The sequence below is a fragment of the Labeo rohita genome, chromosome 12, assembly GCF_022985175.1.
Source record: "Labeo rohita strain BAU-BD-2019 chromosome 12, IGBB_LRoh.1.0, whole genome shotgun sequence".
NCBI lineage: Eukaryota > Metazoa > Chordata > Actinopteri > Cypriniformes > Cyprinidae > Labeo > Labeo rohita.
This window is the reverse complement of record NC_066880.1, coordinates 8,550,490-8,573,442: the sequence shown is the minus strand read 5'-3', so window position 1 is coordinate 8,573,442 and position 22,953 is coordinate 8,550,490. Positions and strand designations below refer to the sequence as shown.

At 37.0% G+C, this 22,953-nt stretch overlaps 3 protein-coding genes across 6 annotated transcripts in view; 2 read left to right on the top strand and 1 right to left on the bottom strand.

Annotated features, from left to right (window-relative positions):
* slc38a10 (solute carrier family 38 member 10) overlaps positions 1-6,554 on the top strand; it is a 34,773-nt gene extending 28,219 nt beyond the window's left edge. For 3 of the 4 annotated variants that reach the window (XM_051123983.1, XM_051123984.1, XM_051123986.1), the window contains 3 exons: positions 177-197; positions 2,866-3,129; positions 3,299-6,554. In XM_051123983.1, coding sequence (XP_050979940.1) covers positions 177-197; positions 2,866-3,129; positions 3,299-4,479 — 1,466 coding nt within the window. In that variant the 3' untranslated portion in view covers positions 4,480-6,554. The remainder of the gene's footprint in view (positions 1-176; positions 198-2,865; positions 3,130-3,298) is intronic. The other variant, XM_051123985.1, reaches the window with a different exon arrangement.
* Positions 6,555-9,841: 3,287 nt separating this feature from the next.
* Positions 9,842-11,570, bottom strand: ndufaf8 (NADH:ubiquinone oxidoreductase complex assembly factor 8). The gene is made up of 3 exons (XM_051124002.1): positions 11,161-11,570; positions 10,940-11,050; positions 9,842-10,078 (listed from the first exon to the last, which is right to left on the bottom strand). Exons 1-3 carry the CDS (start codon positions 11,239-11,241, stop codon positions 10,058-10,060), a joined length of 213 nt encoding a protein of 70 aa, XP_050979959.1. The 5' UTR covers positions 11,242-11,570; the 3' UTR covers positions 9,842-10,057.
* A 193-nt stretch (positions 11,571-11,763) lies between these two features.
* tepsin (TEPSIN adaptor related protein complex 4 accessory protein) lies at positions 11,764-22,667 on the top strand. The gene is made up of 13 exons (XM_051123990.1): positions 11,764-11,913; positions 12,369-12,441; positions 12,529-12,620; positions 12,755-12,848; positions 14,129-14,196; positions 14,358-14,439; positions 14,541-14,609; positions 14,709-14,897; positions 14,978-15,164; positions 16,222-16,335; positions 16,478-16,556; positions 16,968-17,102; positions 19,432-22,667. Exons 1-13 carry the CDS (start codon positions 11,767-11,769, stop codon positions 19,930-19,932), a joined length of 1,830 nt encoding a protein of 609 aa, XP_050979947.1. The 5' UTR covers positions 11,764-11,766; the 3' UTR covers positions 19,933-22,667.
* The last annotated feature ends 286 nt before the right edge of the window (positions 22,668-22,953 follow it).

The window sequence follows — 22,953 nt, the reverse complement described above, 5'->3', positions numbered from 1 at the left end:
CATTCCTGCACTCAGACATACTGCAAAGATGCACCGAATCTTAAATCTGTCTCTTTCACGTGGCTTGTTTTTTATTAAGGCACTTTGCCCTCTTTCTGCTGTCTTTTCTCTTTTGTTTCTCGATTTCTTATCTTCCTCCGCCATTCTGTTGTGCCACGGACTCCTGCCTCCTACAGTGATTAAAAAGATTGTCGCAGGTACGAGATGATGTGTGTCTTATGTCTGCTGTTCTCACTCCACTCAGTCTGTCGTCTTTGCTGCCATTTTTAACAGTCACCCTCTCACACGCTTCAACCCTTATAGCTGTTAATAACCAATAGTTTGTTACGTGTGTTGATACATTGACCATTACTCTAGTTTACAGATGTGTGTACTGTAGTATAGCTCTGGAAACAACAGCCATCTCTCATTAATTGGGATCCCTTGTCTGTCTTTTGTTTGATGATGAAAGTGATTTCTTTGGTAGAATTCTGTATTGATGTTGTTGGAGTTCCATATTGACTAGCAACCACATAGCAATGCCTTACAAACTGCATAGAAACACTTGAAAAACAATCTAGCAACTGCTGAGCAATGCATTACAAATTACTAGGGCTGCCCTCTAATAGTCGACGAGAAGAGGCTTGGTCGATCAAAATTTTAAAAGTCGTTTATTCACAGAAAAAAAAAATCCACATGAAGTGGTGAAGTCACGCAGTCCTTGACGTACAGATCGTTAACGTCTGGTCTATGTGGTAATACAGTACATCGGGCAGGACATTCAAACGCTCACCTATCATTCATCGACCTCAAATATGGCTTTTCATCTGAAAGATGTATGTAGTTGCATCTTTATGGCAGCTCAATCTAATGTTAACCTAGTAAAATGTGTGCTACTGAAGTGTCTGTGCAGAGTGTGGAAGCTGAATAGTAGTGCACTTACTGCATGACAGATGGAGGTGCTGGTGAGGTCACTTGTTCTTAAAATACTCCGTCATTTTTGGTCATACAGATAAGTAATACATCTTTCGAATCTGTAAAGACTCTGTTTACTAACAATGAAACGTTGCGCTTTTGTAAAATAATTTAAGCAAACAGGATGGGCTTTCTGCCATCTCAGACTCTGTGAACTTGAGTGTGTCACTTCAAAACTCTGTGTGTACTTGCCTTACAGATATGAAAAATATATATAGCGAGAGTGAAATACCTACTTTTAAATGAACCCATTCAAACAGAAAACAGATACTCTCAGATTATGTAATCCGCATGAAGCATGCATGCAGGTGCATCACTACCGTGAAGATGACGAGTCAGTGTCGCCGACTTCATCTCTTAAGCCGAAAACAAAGAAAGCACAAGTTTATCAACAAATTATTAAAATGTTAATGCAGTCTACTTTTTCCGTTACATTCATAATTGCTATATTCATAATTCTGCCGGTGTGCTATGGCCATAGACTGTAAAAAACATTTAACTGTTCATTAGGTATATTGCCCGAGGGAAGAAACTGTTCTTATGTCTGGCTGTCCTGGTATTTGTGGCTCTGTAGCGCCGACCAGATGGCAAAAGTTCGAAAAGGGGATGACATGGGTGTGAGGGATCCAGAGTGATTTTCTGAGCCGTTTTCTTCACTCTGGATGTATACAGTTCTTGAAGGGTGGGCAGGGGAGCACCAATAATCCTCTCGGCGGTCCGAACCGTTCTCTGTAATCTTCTGGTGTCTGATTTTGTAGCTGAGCCAAACCAGACAGTTATTGATGTGCAAAGAACAGATTCGATGACGGCTGAGTAGAACTATTTCAGCAGCTCCTGTGGCAGGTTGAACTTCTTCAGCTGTCGAAGGAAGTACAACCTTTGTTGGGCCTTTTTTGCAATGGAGGGATTGACTCCCTTTTGCAGACAGTCTCTAGCGGCCAGTCGATGAACTGCAATTTTAGTCACTTCCGTGTTGGCTTCAAGATGGGGACCGGGAGGTTGCCGCTTGGCTATGGCAAGCTTTTTTCGCGTGCGCTTTAGCGTTTATTTATTTTATTATTTTATTTTTTGCGTGCGCTTTAGGCAATTAAAGGCTCATTATTATGATTTATATGGTTTGTTAATAAACATGCAACTAATAGTCGAAAAAAGCTTAAAATGAACAACTACTAGTCGACCAGAAAAATCTTTAGTTGAGGGCAGCCCTACAAATTACACAGAGTAACATAACAATCTCCTAGCCAACAGCTAGCAATGCTTACTAACCGCATAGAAACATCCTAGATACCACCAAAAAAACTTGACAGTGCTCTAGAACGGTTCTGAAATATCTTAACAAATAGTGGGAAAGTGGGAAATCTAGTTTTTCGTTTTGTCATTTTTTTTTAATTATGCTTCTTAATTTGATAAACAATCAGGCTAACATGTTTGACCACAGTTAAAAAGATAACTCACTCCAAAATGAAAATTCTGTCATTAATTACTCACCCTCATGTCGTTCCAAACCCGTAAGACCTTCGTTCATTTACAGAACACAAGTTAAGATATTTTGATGAAATCCAAGAAGAAATTGTTGAATAAACTCGATATTCAACAACTGTCTTTGCACACTAAAATTATTCTTGTAGCTTCATAACATTACGGTTGAACCACTGATGTCACATGGACTATTTTAAAAATGTCCTTACTACCTTTCTGGGCCTTGACCATGGTAGTTGCGTTGCTGTCTATGCAGGGTCAGATAGCACTTGGATTTCATCAAAAATATTACAATTTTTCTGTAAGGTCTTACAAGTTTGAAGCGACATGAGGGTGAGTAATTAATGACAGAATTTTCATTTTTGAGTGAACTTTAATTCCAGTATATTCATTGTAACTTCTCTTTCTCCTTTCTGCCTGGCTGATCCTCAGAGGGTCAGTTGGACCACGCTGTCCTGCTCCAGGTAATTAAGGAGCAGCAGGAACAGCAGAAAAGGCTTCTGGACCAACAGGAAAAACTCCTGGCTGTAATTGAGGAACAACACAAGGAGATGCACCAAATTAAGGAGGGAGATGAAGAGCCAAAGCCAGTAGAACAGCAGAAAAGACATGTGGACCATGAGGAGAAACACTTAGAAGTGAATGAGGAGGTCAATCAAGTAAAAGAAGGAGAAGCTGAACCAAAGGCAGCAGCAGGTGAGTCTGAAAGTCAGTGAACTTGTCTAGATGAAAAAAGTTTTTGTGGTCGTGTGGTGAAAAATAAAAAGAATGATTCAGTTAACCATTAGTGTTACCTGTGTTGATGCTTCCTGCTGATGTGATCTTGCATGCAGTGCAGTAATGAAACACATCATGTCTTTTTTAGGAGAGGGTGCAGTTAAGGAGGAGAATGTCGTGCAGAGTCAGGTCGAGGGGATGGAAGGGGCAGTGAAGCCTAAAGTTGCCGTTGTCGCTCCAGACCAATTCCAGCAACCCCAGGGAGAGCCGGTGCATGTAGCTCCAGTTGTCGCAAGGCCTGAAGAACCAGAAGCCAAAGAAGCTCACGTAGAAGTTGGCCTTCCCAACAATGTCCCTGAAGCAGTGCAAGAAGGTGGTGTTAATGTTCCTAAGAAGGAGGAGCTGGAGCTGAAAAACCAAGCAGGCCACGATGGAGCACTACCTCCAGAGGTGGGTGCCCGAGGTGTTCCTCTGCGTCAACGAGAACCAGAACCAGCCAAAATCAATCCCGACGCTCTTGCAGAAGAAGAGGAGAGAGTGCGGCAGAAACTTGCCCAACTGGAAGCCGAAAAGGAGAGAATAGAGAAAGAAAAGTTGGAGAAGGAAAGAATCGAGAAAGAGGTGCAGGCCCGTGTCGAGAAGGAGCGGAAGGAACGAGAAAGACGAGAGGAACTGGCACGTGAGCAGGAGCTAGAACACGTGCGGCAGCAAAAGGAACAGCTAGAGAAGGAAAGGCTCGAAGCGGAGAGGTTGAAACTTGAAAGAGAGAAGACTGATAAAGAGATCATGGAGCGTGCCGAGAAGGAGAAGAGATTGATGGACCACAAGGAGCGGCTAGACCAGATGCAGCAGGTCATCGATGCGCGATTTGTGCAGCAGGGCAAGGAAAGTCTTGAGGATGAGACTTTGAAACTGGAACGAGAGAAGACTGATAAAGAGATCATGGAGCGTGCCGAGAAAGAGAAAAGGATACTCGAGCACAAAGAACGACTAGAGAAACTACAGCAAGTCATTGATGCAAAGAAGGATAATGATGCCCCCAAAGAAGGAATCTTGCCCTTGCCTAAACAGAAAGGAGGCAGGGACTTGAAGGAGAATGTAGCTCCACCAGAAGTGGAGGTGAAAGTGGAAAAGAGGAGCAGAGAGGATGGAGGGATGGACCTTAAGAGGAGACGTAGAGCTGTGGACCCTGAGGGCGGAGGCGGCGCTGACCTGGATGTTCTGCGGGACGTAGGAGGTTTAGACTTAAAGGGCCAACTCCTGGCGGGATCTCTGATTCAAACACGCCAGCTTAAACAGACGTTTCAAAGCCAGGAGAATGAAGAGTAAAATAGGTTGCTCTGGAGTTACAACCTCTGAAACCTCTCAAACGGACCTGCAGAAATGCACACTCAAAAACTATGTGATCTGGCAGTGAGAAGAATCGCTATCCTCCTCGTTTTAAAAGACACAACATTCATTTTGGGTTCATGATGACAGTGGGCACTTTGATTTGATCCTTTAGTTCTCCAGTGGGAACACTGAACCCACAGTCCCTTATGAGCTTCCATTATTGTTTTGTGTGAGATTTTGCTGAATCTGGTGCAATAAACGAAATGTCTGCTGTAATAAACTGAGCGGGCATCACATTAAAAACAAGCTTTGATGGGCACACAGGGCATTTCAGAATATTGTGTTTTGGACCATCGCATAAGAAAACGGCACAAGTGTACCCCCTTGTGGCTGTTATCCTAAATTGTACAGCAAGTTCTAAAATGTAATGTCACTATTGCATGCTTCCTTATTGAGGTTTTATCTTCTGTGAATAAAAATAGAGGCCGGATTAATATGAGATGCGGTTTTAAAAAAATGCAACTTTTACCTTCTTCTAGAAGCTTCATTTTCTTTCCTAGGAACTGGTGGACCATTTATTGCACCAAAGTGTTTTCAATCTGCTATCGTGTATAATGAAAATGGAGTGTTAATGTTACCTTGGCCAACATGTTCAATGGTCCGTCTGGTTGCTAGAATAGTGACATGTTCTTATCTGAAACCGTGGTCATTCTCCATTAAGACATCTTTGTTTTTCCAGCTTACTGTAGTGGTATAAGTCTTGGGAGTTCAAATACTTCCTTAATGGTTTTGATGAAAGTCTTTGTTTTATTTTTAAATGCAATCAAATTCATGTCTTTGAAGGAGAAAAAATATATTTTTAAAAGCTAGCTGTATAGTTAACTGTTATAACTATACATATTTGAATCATTTATGTTCCTTTTTTTGATAATTTGCTAGGTGGATTTTGTTTTCTGTTTGTTTCAGTGTGTTTAATTGTTTATCACTTTGTGAAAGTGTTCAGCTCTCATTTTTTGAGGTTGATCTGAAATTGGACCTTACAGTTGATGTCAAAAGTTTACACCCCCTTTCAGAATCTGCAAAATGTTAGTTATTTTACCAAAATAAGAGGGATCATACAAAATGCATGTTATTGTTTATTTGGTATTAACCTGAATAAGATATTTCACATAAAAGATGTTTACAAATGCTCACTGATTCTCCAGAAGCAAAAACCATGCATTAAAAATGTACACATCTCCATTCTGTTCAAAAGTTTTCACCCACCGATATTGTTTTTCCTCATTGTCCTCAGTGTGAAAAGATGGATCTCAAAATCATAGTCATTGTTTGAAAGGGTTCAAATACATAAAATGCTGGAAAACCAAAAAAATTGTGGGATTTTTCTAAAGAACAGCAGGCAATTTTTGCCTCATTTTTATAAATTCAACTATTATTTTCTCTTGTGGACTATATGTAAACATCTTTTATGTGAAATATCTTATTCAGGTCAGTACTAAATAAACAATAACATGCATTTTGTATGATCCCTCTTATTTTGGTAAAATAACATTTTACAGATTCTGAAGGGGGCGGGGGGTAAACTTTGGACCTCAGATATACATAAATTCCAGATTTAGTGTTGACCATACCATTTATGTTTCCCACAGTCAGTTCCTTTGTTTCCACTGTGCAGTGGGTTTGTTTTCAGGGTTACATTTCTTTTCTCTTGTACATTCCATATTTTTGCTTCTTGCCAATCACAAAATGTGATTCTTGTCGGTGCCTTATGGGGTTTGTGTTTTGCAGTGATGTGTATGAAGTCTGTTACACCCACACTGTGTGTGGATTGCCTTTTTTGTCCCCTCTCTGCATTTTCTATGCCTTGCTGGTTAAACCAGTCAGGGTAATAGACTATATTCTCGATTTCACTTTTGGGGATGTTTTTGCCATTTTGAAAGAACATAGAGATATGGTTTGAAGTCATAAGAGATTGATGGAATGCTGTCTGCCTTAGTGGGCAGTAACACTGCTCACTTATCCATATACAGTTACCAGATGATGTGTAGATCTTTAAAAAATATCTCAAGTTACATGATTTCAGAGGTTGATGACTCTTTGACCCAAACCATTTTATTTTGTTCTTTAATTGGGATAAATGAATAAACTTATTTATGTAACAGCAGCTCTTTGTGAAATATTCTTTGTGTTGCTTGTATCATATTTCTTCTGTTTGTCCTTTAATGGTATGTCCATTAGGGGTTTGCGATAATGACAAAAAAATGATAACTCGATATTTTCTGGAATTTTGTTGAAAACGATAATTAGACATATTTTGCTGAGTGTGCTATTGTGCTGGTACCTTTCCAGGTTTAGGACTGCTCCTAATTTTTTAGCTTTTGATTTTCTTCATACTCTGCAAGATGGTTATTTTGCAGGAGTAATAGAAATTAACTTTCAAGTTTAAATTGACTTTTTCCTTTTATGGGTATTTTAGCCTTTATAAAAGCAATTTTTGATGAAATTATGAAATGTATGCATCATCTTTTGTGTCAAATTCTTACATTTGAGCAGTAAATTCAGATAGTACTGATATTTGAAATGTTACAGAGGAAAATCTCCACCTTATATTTTTCCAGAGTGCATGGGCGCAGCCATTATGGGTTTTGCTTCTGGGCTCATCCACATCCAGCTATTTTTAGCTGCACAAAACATCTCGTTTTGCTGCTTGATATAACAAATTGTGTCTTTTAATGTGTTATTTTAATTATAAACACACTGGTTTGTAGTGCAAACAGTTTTATCATTTACTGCACCTTGGAAGTCTTGCCCATAGGTTTACTTCCGTGTTGAAGAATATGGTGTATATTTAAATATAAACCTAAAATCGCCAGTAGATTGCGGCAAGTCACTGCATGAGTGAGTCATTGAGTCATTCATTCAACTCATTTGTTCAAACAGCTGATTGATTCAGTAATGAAACACCATCATTTTGCTCAGAGATGCAAAACAGTTCTGCTGTTTGGAATTGTCTTTGTTTGAAACTATTTCTGTTGACAAAATAGCTGTGTATCGCAGCTCGTTGCGTTCTTCTGAAGTAAATTCTGCCTTATTCCTCTCAGTGCGTCTTCTTCCTGAAACAAAAAGTAGCCGAGATGAACTTGATCATTGTTGTTTACGGAAATGATGTTGGCGTTTATCTACATGTACTGTAACTTGCATTGGTATCATACAGATCAGACAGAGACGGCAAAGAGCGATCCGTTTTATTTTCTTTATTTTACAAAAGCACATTGTTTGTTATGACTATACACAAATAAAAGTAGACCCTTTGCAGTTTTAATCGATTGCTAATTCTTATCTGTAGGATCAAAAATTACGGAATTTTTTAGTTCTTTTTGCGGTCATCAAGTAAAAAACAAGACAGACCGCACCGATGTGGTCTTCAACCCCAGATGGTTTAACAGTGTTGCTGCAGGATGTTTTTCATGTCTGCGGGTTGAAGCGACCCCAATAGCGTGATATTTAGCCCCTGGAAGGTGTCTCTCACATTGTTCCACAGCAACAATAAAATAGTGTAGATTAGTGTATAATGTTTTATTCATTTACCATATTTAATATTGGGGGCCTCTACTTTATTTGACATATTTGAACATTTTTTAAAAAAGTAACAGTTACTTTCCCTGGTAATTAGCTACTTTTATAATGCAGTAACTCAGTTACTAACTCAGTTACTATTTATGAGAAGTAACTAGTAACTATAACTAATTACTTTTCTAAAGTAACATGCCCAACACTGAACATAAAAAACATAAAATTCATACTGGGGGCATTTTTGCTTGTATTTCTTGAATTCTGAGGGAATTCTCAATATATTTTAATATATATCGCACACCCCTAAGTCCATTATCATTTTTCTTCTAGTTCAGGGTTTTAGATTAAAATGTAACGCAGAAATAAGCCTATGGATGAGACTTACGGTTTATTAGCCGCTATAAGGAAATAAAGAGAAGAACTGCAAACCAGTGTGCTCATAATTAAGATAATAAATTACAATAAGGTAAGACACACCAATTTGCAATATCAAGCAGCAAAACAAGCTGTTTGTACATCTAAAAATAGCTGGGTGCTGATGAGACAGGAAGCCGGGCCCATAAAACTTACAAATGGCCACACCTACTCTTACGGGAAGAAAAAGGTGGATAAATAGTGAGATATGTTTTATATTTCTTTTTAAAATGTCACCTTTTTTAGAAATATTTCAAGCTTTTTTGCAGCTCACTTAAATAATCCTGAACTCCGATTCATTTTTTAAAGTACAACTATCCTATTTAGTCTCTCAATTAATGAGGTCATAAATATAGCATGTATGATGACTAACAGGAATTAGACATTTAAAACATTTAAAAATCACTGGTGGATGTGCTATGTATTGTATTGGCATAATAAAAGACACTGAGGCACTATTTGCAAATTTAATGCTCATTGTGCACAGAACTGATCATCTGCGTAACCCTTTTTAACGTCAAGACAAGTTCTCCTAAACCATTAGATTTTATAGCCAATTTGGACCAAACACAGCCATTTCCACAAGACCATTCTTTTTCAATTAACACCTTGTAGTGCACTGAAAAAAGTGCGAATGAAGCCCATATGAAAGAAGGCCGCAAACAGTGATTGTGACTAAGCTGAAGCATAACCTGTAGCATGTCTTTTTGTATAGAAATACAGGTTATTGCTTTGCCGGAAATTTTTATACCGCTGTGCTTCGTTCCTCTAATTGGCTGGTTGAATTGTTTGTTGATCCGCACTCATTAGTGGCTGCCTTTACGGCCCTTTTATCAATTAACATGTGGCTAATGAGGGTGCAGGTTGTGCAGGAAGGGTGTATTTAACAGTGGCATGACTTTACATTCCATACGAGATGACTAAGAGCCCATAATCTTTTGTGGTGCCAGTGACATACGCCCCACGGATACACATTAATCAGCTGGCCTTTCATGTTTCAGCCTGCTTTTGTTTGATTGGAAACAAAACCCCTAAAACCGCCATCCTCGATTTCAGGAGCCGAGGCCAAATTTGGAGCCTGACTCGAGCGCTGATCTGCAATCGGCGGTCAAGGGTGTGATAATGACCACCCATCACGTAACACCTCATATCTCATTTCTCATTTTGCCGCTCTCTCATCAATTACACACTCCAAACAACACAGAATGTCTGGTTATCATTAGTCTGTCTCTTTTATCCCAATTCTGATATATTGATATGTGGAAACAGCAAAGTAATGATGCAGATGGTGATATAATTCAGTCCAAACTGCGTCTATATATTACATCGTTAATGTCTAAAGTTATGTCTGAACAAAGGGAGAGAATTATGATTTCACTTTTTACAAAAAGACACTTTATTGTGGCTTTATGCACAATATAATTATTTGAAACACATTATTATATATTTACGTATATTTACAGAGAGAGAGAGAAGAGCTACTATTAAAAAAACATAAAAGATATTCATCTGCAGAAATGATTCACAAGCTAGTTATAATGATTTCCAACACTGTCAAGATTAACATGATATTTATTCATGATGTTCTTCACTTTACTCCCTTTTTTGCCTGCAAATATAAAACAATTAGTTAGGAAAGGCCAGAAAAATACACTACCAGTCAAAAGTTTTTGAACAGCAAAATTTTTCTTTTCTGCTCACCAAGCCTGCATTTATTTGATCCAAAATACAGCAAAACAGTAAAATTTTGAAATATTTTTACTATTTATTCTGTTTTCTATTTGCATATATTTTAAAATGTAATTTATTACTTCAACCACGATCCTTCAGAAATCACTCTAATATTCTTTTTACAATTTGCTGCTCAAAAAACATTTATTATTATTATTATGCTGAAAACAGCTGAGTAGCTGCTTTTCAGTTTTTTTATTGATGAATATAAAGTTCAGAATAACAGCATTTAAAACAGAAATCTTTCATAAGATTATAAAAGTCTTTATCATCACTTTTGATCGATTTAAAGGAGTAATGATGCTGAAATTTTAGGTTTGATCACAGGAATAAATTACATTTTAAAATATATTCAGAGAGAAAGCAGTTATTATAAATAGTAAAAATATTAAATATTACTAAAATAAAAATATTACATTTTTTTGCTGTATTTTGGATCAAATAAATGCAGGCTTGGTGAGCGAGAGACTCCTTTAAAAAACATTAAAAATGTTAGTGTTCAAAAACTATTGATTGTGCTGTGTATATACATAAAATGTCATATTAAAAAATTCTTTCCAAAAGATATTTAGAAACATTAATATCAGATGTGTAATTGATTCACAGTTAAACCATACAATAATTTATAATCTAATTTTTTTTTTTTTTTTTTGTGATTTGACATGTCGCGGTTTGTGCAAATGGGTTACATTTTAAAAAATACTTGTCTGTGTGCTGCATAATTACAAAAAACACTCACAGCTGATTGAAAGCAGCTTTTCAGTGCTTCAAATTCTTTGACACACATGTTTTTGGTCAGCTCCTGTTTGCCAGTGGTTGTGGAGGACACACATTTACCATAAGCAGCTGCCTAATAATATAATAACAGAAAAACAGACCAATGTACAAACAACAACAAACTGATAAATGCATAATATAATGCATCATATGTACAACAATATATACTGAATGAACGTGTACCTCTCCTGAACACTGAGCCAACAGCTCTGGAAAGAGTCTCATTCTCGCTCTGCTGCGAGTCCAAACATTTGAACTGGACATTCTTCAAAATATACTACAGTAATACCTTTATTTAGCAGAAAAACACTAATTCGGTGGGTCGAAATCTGTTAATAATCCAAACGTTCATTTAAAAATCACTGAGCCGGCTCATAGTGTGCATTATCAACACGGACAGCGCCATGCTTGTGACCTCTGAGATAACGTGTGTAAACCTCCCATTGACGAATAACTGGCCAATCACAGCGTTATTCTGAAACCAGAAACATATGCACTTCTTTATGATTGGTTGTTTTCTTTCTGCTGTAGTTTCCTAGTTTTGTGGAGAGCCAGTGGTAACTGGAGTTGATTTCAAAGACATTTAGGATTTCGAGAAATCCACTAAAGGTTAACTTCCGCATTCAATCACGTGTTCTTTAGAACCAAGTTCATTTTCGCGAATCGATTCGTTTGAACCGATCGCTTCGGTAAGTAATTTGTGAAGGAATCGGTTCAACTGATTCACCTAAAGGATTCGACTCACACGCGGGCATCGCTACGTCAAACCGGAGTGGGCGAGCTAAACTGATGTCCGTGTGGTTTGTGAAGACGTTCTTGGGCAGGCAGGACCTGCACTGTCACCCGCCCTGTGAGCAATGGTACACAGACAAGCGAAAAAACACAGATTTCTTCACCATGGCTTCGTTATTGGAACGGTTGGTTTTCCTACAAAAAGTACGTATCCGCGAAGCTTGGATAATAACGTCATTTCAGCTATCTTTGACGCCAAACCAGATTTTCTACGTTGTTTGTTGGATATGTGGCGTTAGCAGTGGATAAATAGATAAACAGGCAGTTTATCTCTGCATATGATTGATATTTCTGTTTACTGACAGTGGAAAAATACAACCAGAATTATCTTGGTACTACCTTGTTGTTTTGAAAATACACCACCATTGTCTTTTTGACATGTACCATAACATGAGTACCTATGGTCTATTTTTAAGTACCCTGGAGTGTCATATAAATACCATGTTACATTTAGTGCCATAATATATATAAATGTACCATGGTATTACAATCATTGTGCCATAGCACTTACTTTGTAAGTAAATTTAGATTATAATAGCACTGTACTATAATGACTCTTTGGAAGACAAATTTGCTCACCTCTTCTTTTTGTGCCTCAGGTGCCAACACTTATGCGAGCAACATCAGATGACGAATCGCCCTGTCCCGGCTATCTCTTTGAGGAAATCGGCAGTATCCTTTATTTGCCATTACATAAGAGAACAGGACAGAATAATGAATGCTGTGTCATCAGTGGACCTTAACTTCATGATATTTAAGAAATTTCCCATGAGTCAGTGGGTTGCTGCCAGTGTCTTCTTGAGTACCTCTTGGAGAGACTACAGGTGGAGTCCTGCCATGTCAAACTTAAGGTAAGATTTGGTGCGTTGCCTCTGGGCTGGAAACCAAAAGGTTGTAGATTCAAACTCTTCTCAGTTCAGTGTTTTTGATCTTTTTTCAATTTTGGCTGTAGTTGTGTTTATTATGCTTTTTAACCCTGTCCAAGGTCCTGAAGATTCTCTTGCATCTATGTGGCCATGGACCACCTCACTTCCTCACAGAGCTACGGCGGAATGCTACATTTATACAAGAAGTTATTGGTAAGCAGTCTAACAAATTCAAAACAAAAGCTGTAGCATTTTTTAAAGGAGGTCATATTAAAGGGATAGTTCACCCAAAAATGAAAATTCAGTCATTAAGCACTCACCCTCATGTCGTTTCGAACAAGTAAGACTTTTGTTTATCTTCAGGAACACAAATTAAGATATTTTTGATGAAATCCGAGAGCTCTCTGATTCTCCATAGACAGCAAGGGTCCTACAGAAAGCTATCAAGAACATCGACAAAATAGTCCATGTGACATCAGTGGTTCAACTGTAATTTTATGAAGCTACTTTTTGTTTGCATAAGAAATTAACTGATGCTGTGCCATGTTTATGAGCAGAGGACAGTACGCGTATGTCGTGGTACTCTCCATAATGGTGCTAGGGTGATGCAGAGGAAAAGAAATGTTGAAGTCGTTATTTTTGTTTTCTTTGCGCACAAAAAGTATTCTCGTAGCTTCATAAAATTACAGTTGTACCACTGATGTCACATGGACCATTTTACTGATGTCCTTACTACCTTTCTGGGCCTTGAACGTGGTAGTTACGTTGCTGTCTATGCATGTAAAAAAGCTCTTGGATTTCATCAAAAATATCTTAATTTGTGTTCCTAAGATGAACGAAGGTCTTATGTGTTTGGAACGACATGAGGGTGAGTAATTCATGACAGAACTTTAATTTTTGGGTGAACTAAACCTTTAACTGATTCTAAAGAGTCGGTGTACGCACTTAAAACTATAACGTTTTAATCAATTAAACCAGAGCATTGGTAACGATTGAACTCTTACAGTCAAGATGAAACAGGCTATTCAATAAGATAAAAAAATAAAAATGTAGGGTGTGACTTGGTTTCAGCCACGGGAATTGATTGGATTGTTGATTGGATTGGAAAGTGGTCTCTGTATGATGTGAAAAATGGGATGGATTGATGATGCCAGCCAAACTGGGAAATCATTTAATGGCAAAGCAATAATTTATATTGTGATAAAAGTTTGCAAAGACCTATGCGTCTTGAGCACAAAATCAGCATATTAGAATGATTTCTGAAGGATCATGTGACACTTAAGACTGGAGTAATGATGCTAAAAAAATTAAGCTTTGCCATTGCAGGAATAAATTTCATTTTAAATATAGTAAAACAGAACATAGTTAAGTTAAATCGTAATATTATTTCAGAGCATTACTATTTTACTCTATTTTTTATCAAGTAAATGCTTCCTTGTTAAGCATAAGAGGCTGCTTTTAAAAAAAAAATAAATAAATGTATTTTTTTTTAGCCTACAGTGGTCCCCCAGACCCCATCCATGGAAATGCTCTCTTTCAGAAAGTCAGAAGCTCAGCTCAGGTAAAATTGTCTATCTGTGTGCAAAGATCTATGTCATTAATCAATTAAATGGAGAGTTCACCCAAAAATTTAAATTCTGTCATTAATTACTCACCCTCGTTGTCGTTCCAAACCCGTAAGACCTTCGTTCATCTGAATTGAGCCACTGTTTGTTTTTACAGGAGCTGGCTAGCCTGCTCTTTAACGATACCATGTCTCCAGATTCTGGACTGTCTCCAAACAAAACAGTGACACAATCTGTGGGTGAGTGAACCAGGATTTGTGTTTTTGAATGTCTCTATTTAGCTTGTTTTAATATAAGTTAACAGTATGTGTATGATATATACCAAGGTTTTTGTTTGCAGGAATGGGCTCAGAGTCACTCAGGTCTGGTATGCAGGGGTTCGGATACAGCCCAGGAAGGAAAGAGTCCAGTAAGAAACAGACATTTAATATCATTCATCCTACTTCTGAGCTCAGCTAATATTTACAATTGGAAGTTGTCCTGTCTTATGTTTACCTCACTCGTTCAGGTGGAGGGACTCTGTTGGACAAGATTCAGAAAGCTGCCGAAGTGGTTGCCAGCGCTGTCCTTCCTCCAACGGAGCATCCTGGCATCCGTCTCCATGACAACCACTACCACGCTGTGGTGGCGCCCTCTGCTACTGTGGAGATGGCAGTGCCAGCATGTGCCTACAACACCCAATCCCACGGCCATAGAGGTGAGCCATGTGCCGATTTTAAAAGCAGGTCAAGTGCATGTTAAGAATGTCAAAGAAATGACTATTTCGCCTCCTTGCAGCGTCTCACAGGTGCCCAGGGCAGGCTGGTGGAGGCTGGGAGGAAACGGACAGTGGGCACAGCTCCTCCCACAACTCATCCCAGGAGACTGCGGAAGCCAGCCAGACCTCATTGGGAGGAAGCAGTAAGTCGGGCGGCTCGGGCAGCCACTCCGGGGCGAGTCGGGAAAGCGGTGACCTATTGGAGCGGTAAGGGACAGACTGCTACAGGCCTTTTGTCCTTGATGGAGGTCAGCACACATTGCTTTCTCAAGTGTTTGAGGTTATTAACACCAGGTCATTGCATAGCTAAGGGGAAATTTTAATGCTGGCATTTCCAGTATTAAAACAACGGCATCCAATGTCATTTGTCATATTTTGCTACAAAATCACAAGAAATAAAAAATAAAATCTATTTTGAATGTGTATTTAGAAAGATTTTACATAATATATATATATATATATATATATTATATATACAGTATGTGTAATATATGTATGTGTGTGGTGGGTATGTATTATGTTTTATTTTTTGATTTTATTTTTTTTATATTACATAGGCTTATTTTAAGACCGTTAAATTATGACAGTGAAATTAAGTATAAACTTTCTTTATCATAATGAATTTTGCATGTTTGTTTTTTTTTTGTCATTTCTCATTCTTAGTGAACATCAGATTATCATTACTGTAAAGCGGTAATTTATAACTGTATTACAGTAAAAAGTTTTGTGTATAAAGTTTTAATTTTTTTATATATATATAAAAATAAATCAGCAAACATTATAGGCAGTATACAACAAATTTTACCATATAACAGATATTACTGTAGTTATATGTGTTATACTTGGGCATTTTTTAAATGTTTTGAAAAAAGTGTCTTATGCTCTCCAAATATTTTAATTTACTATAATTTACATTATTCACGTGATGCAAAGCTGAATTTTCAGCAGCCATTACTCCAGTCTTCAGTGTCACATGATCCTTCAGAAATCGTGCAATGTGTTGATTTGGTGCTCAAGAAACATTTATTATTAAATAAATAATTATTATATTATTATTATGTAAAAGAACAGCATTTATTAGAAAAAATTATAGATGTCTTTACTGTTACTTTTAATCAATTTATTGCATCCTTTTTAAATAAAAATTAATTTCTTTAAAGAAAGGAGAATGAGATTTTAAATTTCACAAATCAAAATTTGATTCTTTTGAAGTTGTGCGAGATTCACATGAAAATTCTGTGATATTTGTCTTGATTTGAATTAGTGTGGAGGCCATTCAGTTGGGGGATTGTGGTCAAGAGACGGCACTTATCAACCGACTGACCAGTGGTTCCAAAGTCTTCCTGTCCAGAGAGGAGAGCCAGCATTTTATCAAAGAGTAAATAATTCATTATGATACATGTGCATGATTTTGACATCAGTGCAGCCAAGTATTCATCTACAGTACACTATTTGGATGTAATGTCAATGCATGCAGTGTCATTGCTAAAATTTTGTCTTGATTGTCTATTTTTTTTCAGATGCTCCACTCTCAACTGTGAGGTCGTTGTTGAACTTCTGTCTCGCAAACTCCAGGACCACACACAAATCGTCCAAATGGTAAAGTGTCCTATTCTGTTAGAATATTATTCATCCTAAATCTTTATTTAAAGACATAGTTCACCCAAAATGAAAATTCTGTCTTAATTATTCAGCCTCATGTCGTTCCAAACCAAACCCAGAACGCAAATTAAGATATTTTTGATGAAATCCAAGAGCTTTCTGACCCTGCATAGAAAGTAACACAACTACCACGTTCAAGACCCAGAAATGTAGTAAGGACATTGTTAAAATAGTCCATGTGGCATTAGAGAAAAGCGAAAATAACAACTTTATTCAACAATTTCTTCTCTTCTGTGTCAGTCGATGAGCATTCAAAAAATGCATTTTGGGTGACTATCACTTTAACTTGTATGAGCTATTATTTTGATATCATAACCAGCATAACCAGTTTGTATTTCCTTCCTGCAGAGGGCGTTGTGTGCTCTAGCCTGCCTGATGTCTTCAGATTTCCTCTCTCTAGACCATATTTATAATATAATACACAAACGCCTCGCACAACTTAGCAAAGAAACTGCAGGCCCTGTCGCCAACAAGGCAACAAAGGTAACAGCTGCCCTACACAATGGCCAAAGTTTTTCAAAATAAAATGTATTTTATTATCACCTTTAAATGATTAGTTCACTTCCAGAATAAGAATTCTTACCCCCAATGTCATCCAAGGTATTCATGTCTTTCTTTCTTCATTCGAAAAGAAATTAACAGGGTTCCCATGCGTCCTTGAAATCCTTGAAAGTTTGTGAATCTCAAAAAAAAATTTCAAGGCCCTAGTTTTTGAAAATAAGCATATAGTACATAGATACAGGCCCTTGAAAGTCCTTGAATTTATTTTGTGCAAGAAGTTTTCTTGGAAAAAATTCCATATTATTCCCTCCGGTTCACTTGTGTGTTATTTCACCAACACTTTGTGGCCTATGAATACAAGCTTGCTTGATTTACGTTAGTTACATGCACTTACGCGTTACGTTAAGTTAGGGGTGGGCGATAAGGCAAAAATATCATATCATGATTTTTTTCAGAAAAATAACGCTTCATGATTTTATCACAATTCTTTGTCATCTTGGTTTTACTATTTTGAAAGTTGCCTGAGCAGTACAGCCAAACTAATTTTCCTTTTTTTAAAAACAAAGCCTTTCAAGGTAACAAAGTATAAAATAAAAAAGAATGGCAGATATTCAGGCCAAAGTAAGCGAATATAAAAATCTTTGTCATTATTTTAACTTTGTTATTAAAAAAATAAGAACAAAGACACACATTACAAATAAACATAATACAAATAAAACAAACAGTGCTTTATTTTTCAGATACAGTAGGCGTATTTAGCAATAGCATTCAAGAAATGGAATTAGCTAATGTAAAAATTAAAACACTATATATTTATACACTGTATACATCAATTGTAGCCTACATTGACTCTTATTAAAGCAACTGTGTTAAACAGTCAAGAGCATGTTTATACCATCATTTACTCACTCTCAGGTTGTTTTAAACCTGAATGAGTTGCTTTTTCTGTTGAACATTATTTATTTGATCATTTCTATTACTAAATTCAAAGGGGACCAGCTACCCACATTCTTCAAAATATCTTATTTTGTGTTTAGCACAAGAAAGAACATTTGAGTCAACATTTAAGTGAGTAAATAATGACAGAATTATAATTTTTGGGTGAACTATCCCTTTAATGACAAGCGGCAGCATGTAAGTACTGTCGCTTTAAGAGCTGCACACAAGTAATATACAGGCACGCATCTGTTTTTCTCTCAATTGTTTACTTTCACTTTAGACATAAGCAGCTGTGTTTATATGTAAACCTTGTGTGTTTTGACAGTATTAGCGCATACATAACTTAGTTTAGTAATTAAGCTTTTAGTGTGCACGCACTTCAGATTTACGCGCTATGGAAAAGCGCACGTCAGAACAGCACGCATTTGAAATGTTTATAGCAAGACACGATCAAAAGTCGTCATATTGCACACTGCTACGTTGTGTTTCCCACGTGAGGTACTTTGTGTTGTACATTGCCATAACGTTCACGTGCGCACAAAACTACTACTACCTCAGTGTTTCACTGACACATGGTAAAACATTGCAAAAATAGGCTGAAACCGCTAAAACGTGATGTAACATGGTGTAACCTTGCTCTCACTTGAAATGTCTCCCATATTAAGTCTTGCATTTGAGGGTGTTGGACCTGGAATGTCCTTGAAAGGTCCTTGAATTTTAAGTTTACCAAGGTGTGGGAACCCTGAATGAAGACTTTTGAGGAAAAATTCCAGGATTTTTCTCCATATAGTGGACTTCAGTGGGGCCCAATAAATATATTTAACCACAAATGCTCGTTTTGCACTAGCTCATCTTGGCGCATTACGTAGTCACATTGGAAAGTCACGCATGATGTATGCGGAAGTACCGACCCAGTGTTTACAAAGCAAATATGCAAAAAAAAGTCAAACACCCCTTGCAAAACAAGATTGTTTGAAAGATTGTCTCGTAAGATAAGACCCTATTTTTCTTGGCTTGGATCGTGTAGAGTCATTTGAAGCTGCATTGAAAGTACAATTTGGACCTTCAACCCATTGGCTCGCATTGAAGTCCTTTAAATTGAGAAAAATCCTGGAATGTTTTCCTCAAAAACCTTGAGGAAAAGACATGAACATCTTGGATGACAATGGGGTGAGTAAATTATGAATTTATCATTCTGGAAGTGAACTAATCCCTTAATTCAATGGGTTTTTTGTGACTAAGTGTGAAAATTACTAGCAATTTCTGAGCAAACATTACTAGCAAAAACAGTTTCTACATCAATTTTTTTTTTAGTGTAGTGCTATTATCTTTGTAGTTATGTAGGACTAACAAATTGCTTTTGTTTAATTAGCTCTTAAGGCAGTTTGAGGCCTTGCTTGGTTGTGTCACAAATTCCAAATGTGACCGTGTTGGACGTCCAACCTCCACCAGCTCTTTGCCTTCAGGTCAGGCCTCTGAATCTACAACCACCTCTTTTGTTCCGGGACAACTAGGAGAAAACGCAACCTCTATTATCCCATCAGAAGAAACCCCATCTACACAAAACCTACAGGGTAACGCCACTGCATCTACGTCTCATATGAAAAGACAACAAGAAGAAGGGGAACACAGGAACACGGAAACCGCTAAGATCTCAGAACAACCCAGACTTTCACTCTTCAGTGGAATGGAGCTTGTCAACAAGAGCAAACCTGTGTGTTTGGTCGAGCCTGTTCCTGTCGAGTCAGACGCCCATATAAGTGTAGAAGCCACTACAGGCACAGACTGTGCAATTGAGAAAAGCTGTGAGAGAACTGCAAGCTCACACACATCTAGTGAGCAAGTGTCTGCCTTTTCCTTCCTCAATCTCTGATGCCCACATTCATTTACGGTTGTGTAAATAACTCAATTCTATTATATAGTAATTGCTGCAAGTGACCACGTTTACATGCACATGAAAATTTTAGTCTGCAGTAACCTGATTTCCATGACCTTATTAAAGCAATATTCTGACTTATGCTTATATTAATCATAATTTTGAGACAAGTAAACACTGCATTAGTAAGGTCAGCTGTTTGTTTATATCTGTGCATGTCTAAATGTATGTAGTTAGGCATGAACAATGTTTGAACAAAGTAAGAAGTATTTAGACAAACGTTAAAATATCTCCGAGTTGTCAGCATTACTATTCAGAATGACTAAAATCCCCAGTATTTCCACCAGAGAATAGCAGAAAAAAATGCATATGCTAACTACATGTATACAGGAATATTCCAGTTGCTGTGAATGTTTTTTTTTAATCCTAGCCAGAAATCACTTTGCGTGTAAATGTGGTCACAGTCTTAACCAGTACTTGGGTAACGTCTGCAACCTGCAATTGCAAATGCAACATACTCTTTACTCACTCTCTAAATGCTGCTAGTGGTTCAACAAGAATTCAAATTGCGAATAAGTCAAGTCTTGATTACCAGTAATGGTACATCTCTTCAGATCATTCTGAACTCATTAGGATCCATTTGAGAAAACTCAGGATGCTTTTTTTGTTGTGGTGTTAAACACGAGTGTTAATGCAATGGTTGCTACTATTTGCACTACCGTCTTTCCTCTTACTGAAAGCACTTATGTCTTCCTGTGTGTATTTTAAAATAAGAACAAATATTAACACCCATGTTGAGTTTAATCAGAATACATCCTGCCAAAACAATGTCTACCTTATGTGCAAATATATAATGAACTGTCTTGTGTAAAAGTGTTTAAGTATTTAAACTACACTACCAGTCAAAAGATTTTGAACAGAAAGATTTTTAATGTTTTTTGAAGAAGTCTCTTCTGCTCACTAAGCCTGCATTTATTTGATCCAAAGTACAGAAAAAACAGTAAAATTTTGAAATATTTTTACTATTTAAAATAACCGCTTTCTATTTAAATCTATTTTAAAATGTAATTTATTTCTGTGATCAAAGCTAAATTTTAGCATCATTACTCCAAAATCAATATAATATGCTGATTTGCTGTTAGAGAAACATTTTTTATTGTATCCTTTGGCGTTCTTATTATTATTCTTCCATTTCTTCTTCGGCTTTTGAGTCTATGGCAGCCCATAGAACAACTTGCGGGAAAGTTATGAAATTTGGCACAATGATGGAGGATAGTTTAATCATTAACCACAGAAAATTTGGTGTCTCTAACTCAAACGCTGTAGCGCCACCACTTGTCCAAAGTTTCACTCATGTTTATGCTAATAACTTTTGAACCTAGAAAGAAAATTCTTTATTCTTCTGATTCCTTGGCTCATGGCAAGTTGAATGAAAATTAAAATGTAAAAATCGTAAAGTTTAGTTTTTGCGCTATTTTTGATAATTCGAAAAACCTACATTTTCGAATTCGTCCTAGATGCTTTGTCTGATTTTCACCAGAATTGGCTCATATCATCTTCAGACCATGCTGGCAAAAAGTTATGGAATTCAAGTTGATTACCATTTTCGATCTGTTCTTAAATAACGCCTGAACGAATTTGACGAAATACGCACAAAAATGGATGTGAAGCTGTATCTCCACAACGGTTTGATGTATTAAGACCAAACTTGATGTGTGTTATAACAACCATGACCTGAGGCTACCTGCACAGTTTTGGTGTAGCACCATCTAGTGGTCAGGAGGTATGAAAAATAGCTGTTTTTGCTTATAACATCTGAATGGTTTGGCCAAAAATCTCTTTAGATTCGGAGGAGCATGCTGAGTCGAACCATACCCAGTTTTCCCATGTTGGCCATTTTGAATTTTATAATAAAATAATATATTTTCCGAACGCGTTGGCGTATCGTGAAATTCGGTATGTCTTCGGCACCATGCCCTGACAGTACTCAAAACGTTTGGGGGCAGTTCCACCTTGTGGCCAAAAGTTATGAAGAAATTTACGAAAATGCTAATAACATTTGATTACATTGGCCTATTGTAATGAAACTGTTTTTTGGGAAAGTAATTCTAGAAATTAATACTTTTATTTAACAAGGATGCTTTAAATTGATCAAAAGTGATGATAAAGAGATTTATAATGTTACAAAAGATTTCGGCAGTGCGCCGTCGTACAGCGCTGTTGCGCTCCAGTGTCCTGTGTTCAAATCCCAAATCGAGGGAGGATCCCATCCTCCCTCTCTTTTCCACCTCACTTCCTGTCAATTCTGATCTTTCCTATCACAATAAAGGCGAAAAAAAAATAGATCTAAAAAAAGATTTAAATTTTAGAAAAATGCTGCTCTTCTGAACTTTCTGTTCATCAAAGGAACTGAAAAAATTATACTCAGCTGTTCTCAATTTAATAATAGTAAATGTTTTTTGAGCAGCAAATCAGAATATTAGAATGATTTCTGAAGGATCATGTGACTGGAGTAATTATGTAAAAATATTTTAAAATTTTACCGTTTTGCTGTACTTTGGATCTACTCAGGGTTGGTGAGTAGAAGAGCATTCTTTAAAAAACTGAAAATCTTCGTGTTCAAAAACTTTTGACTGGTAGTGTATTATTAAAGGCAGGTTTGAATAAGAAAATGCCCTCATGTCCATTCAGACCTTGAAACAGAAATAAAAAAAATGTATACATATGTTTTTTAAAAACTTTATTTTTTTTATTTACATCAGCGGAACATTTCATAAAATAACAATGATTTCAAATATTGTATATATGCTAGCTATATATTATATACAGTCCTACTTACAAAACAATGGTGACAGCAGGGACGATTTTCATCATCAAATGCTAATCATTTACACAAAGCACAGTGCCTGGGTTGTACAGTATTGTGCACTGAGTAGTTTAAAGTACATCTCATACATGATTAGAAATGATGTAACTGTCCTCATACAATCTGTTTGGACTAAGCTGAAATTTAACTAT